The 2,427-nt window shown below is 26.6% G+C and overlaps 1 protein-coding gene across 1 annotated transcript in view; it reads left to right on the plus strand.

Annotated features, from left to right (window-relative positions):
- Positions 1-2,427, plus strand: part of LOC108685623 (protein KRI1 homolog) — a 3,747-nt gene that overhangs the window by 359 nt on the left and 961 nt on the right. The window contains exons 2-7 of the mRNA XM_018190498.1: positions 330-406; positions 590-997; positions 1,084-1,400; positions 1,489-1,670; positions 1,741-1,997; positions 2,073-2,336. Of these exons, the coding sequence (XP_018045987.1) occupies positions 330-406; positions 590-997; positions 1,084-1,400; positions 1,489-1,670; positions 1,741-1,997; positions 2,073-2,336 (1,505 nt within the window). The remainder of the gene's footprint in view (positions 1-329; positions 407-589; positions 998-1,083; positions 1,401-1,488; positions 1,671-1,740; positions 1,998-2,072; positions 2,337-2,427) is intronic.

A 2,427-nucleotide genomic window follows, 5' to 3' on the forward strand; every position in this document is an offset into this window, starting at 1 on the left:
ATATATATATATATATATATATATATATATAAAATGTAAGAGTCAAATTCAGGATCTGTCAATTGGAAGTTGAGTATCTCTTTTAAAGGATCATCCCAAGATGCAAAAATTTCTCTGTTCAAAAATTATATTAAAGTAACATGACTGTAATTGATTGATACACATTAAAAAAAGAATCAGAATATTTCATTGAATTAAAAAAAGCTTATACCTCATCTATTACATCTAACGATTAATGTTAAGTTATTACATTAAATTATTTTACATAGTGCTTTAAATATACATGTAATACATATTGTAATTTTTTCCCATTTTTAATCATCTTACAGTAAAGGCAAGATATGGAGAAGATGCTACATTTTCAGAGGACGAGTCCAGTGATAGTAGTTTATCAGAAGATGAGAATGTATGTTAATTTCTAGTTAGTTTAACAAATTATTAATTACTCTTATCATACATTTTATAATCATAAATATTATCTTAACTTATTAGATTTTATATTTTGCCTCTTTTTCATCTCATAAAAATCTAGTTTTGTACAATAATACTGATTTTAAAAATGCATAATAATAGTAATTAATTCTTTTAGATTCAAGATCCAGAATTTGATAAACAGTTTCTCATAACATTGGCTTGTTTGAAATCTGAAGATCCGAGCATATATGATGAAAAAGTTTTTAATGATATTGACAAACCTGGAACATCGGAAAGTACTGAAGCAAAAGAAATAGAAAAGAAAAAATTAAAGAAAGAGAAACCTATTTCTTTACGCGATTATGAACGTAAGATAATATTAGAAAGAGATGGACGATTTAGTAGCAGTGAAGATGAAGATGATGCAAAACAGAAAGCTGAATCTAAAACATCCACTTATGTGCAGGAACAAAAAGAATTAAAAGATAGTTTTAAACATGCTCTAAAAGATGAAGATGAAGAAGATAATGAAGATAATGACCTTTTAAAAATTAAACCAAAGACAGAAGATGAAAAACATAAAGTACATTTTTAATGATTACATTTGTACACGTGTATGTACGTATATGTATGTATTATTTTGTGTAATGCTATTATTGTTTTATTTAGGAAGAAGAATCATATAAAGAGTGGTTGAAAGGTCAAGAAGTAAACATAGATATTAAGGACAAAGAAATTCTTAAACCATTACGCAATTTTTGGTTGAATCCCAATTTAGATTCAAACGAGAAATTTTTAAGAGATTATATTTTAAATAATAAGTATATGGATAAAGAATCATATGATGTTGATTTAGAGTATAACCAAGTTATTCATGACAGCGATGAGAACTTGTCAGAAGATGAAAAAACTATTGAAAAACAAGAAGCATTTGAACATAAATATAATTTTAGATATGAAGAACCTGATCAAGAATATATCAAAAGGTATGAGTTCTTATTTAATATAAATATAAATGTTAATTATTAAATATGTTAAAATTTTTTTTATTCGTGAATTTTATGTTTTATTGAGATATCCACGAACGATGGAAAACTCAATGCGGAAAAAAGATACGCGCAGAGCTCAAAAGAGAGCAGAAGTTAAGCAAAGAAAAGAGCAAGAGAAACAACAAAAGAGAGAAGAACTAAAGCAATTGAAGGCATTGAAGAGAAAAGAAATAGAAGACAAAATAGAAAAATTAAAAGAAGTCACAGGTAATATAACTTTAATTTTTATATCTACAAGATAAAATTTATGTTAAATTATTCAACATTATGTTTGCAGGAAATGATGATATGTGCTTCGATAACGTTGATTTTGATTCCGATTTTGATCCAAATGAACATGACAAAAAGATGAAAGAGATTTTTAATGACGAATATTATGCTGGTGGTGAAGCTGAGATGCAAAAACCAGAATTCCCAGACATTGATGAAGAATTGGATATTGAGAAGTGGGACTTTTATGATCCAACTGCAGATAAAATTGACGTGAAAGCTGAACAATACGAAGAACCTCATTGTGAAGATCCAGATTTTAATGTACTTATTATAACTTATATAATGTGTTTTATTAATATATTTTATATGGGAATTTTATTAGTCGTCTGATTATAGATGGATGCAGATTATGATGAATCCCGAGATTTGCAGTCCGAAGTCATAGAAAATACAAAAAAGAGAAAACGAAGGAAACGCTCTAAATTTGCTGAACTTATAGCAAAGGAGAAACCGAAATTTGATCCAAAACAATTTCCTTCATATGCAGATTATTTTGATCAATATTACTCGTTGGATTATGAGGATATGATTGGAGATTTGCCTTGTAGATTTAAATATCGAAAAGTAGTGCCAAACAATTATGGATTAAGTGTTGAAGAAGTAAGTTAATTGTATAAAATTTATTAATATATTAAAACTAATAACTCTAACGAAATAATTCTAATAACATAATTTATAATTTAATATATAT

Source organism: Atta colombica, unplaced genomic scaffold, assembly GCF_001594045.1.
Source record: "Atta colombica isolate Treedump-2 unplaced genomic scaffold, Acol1.0 scaffold155, whole genome shotgun sequence".
NCBI lineage: Eukaryota > Metazoa > Arthropoda > Insecta > Hymenoptera > Formicidae > Atta > Atta colombica.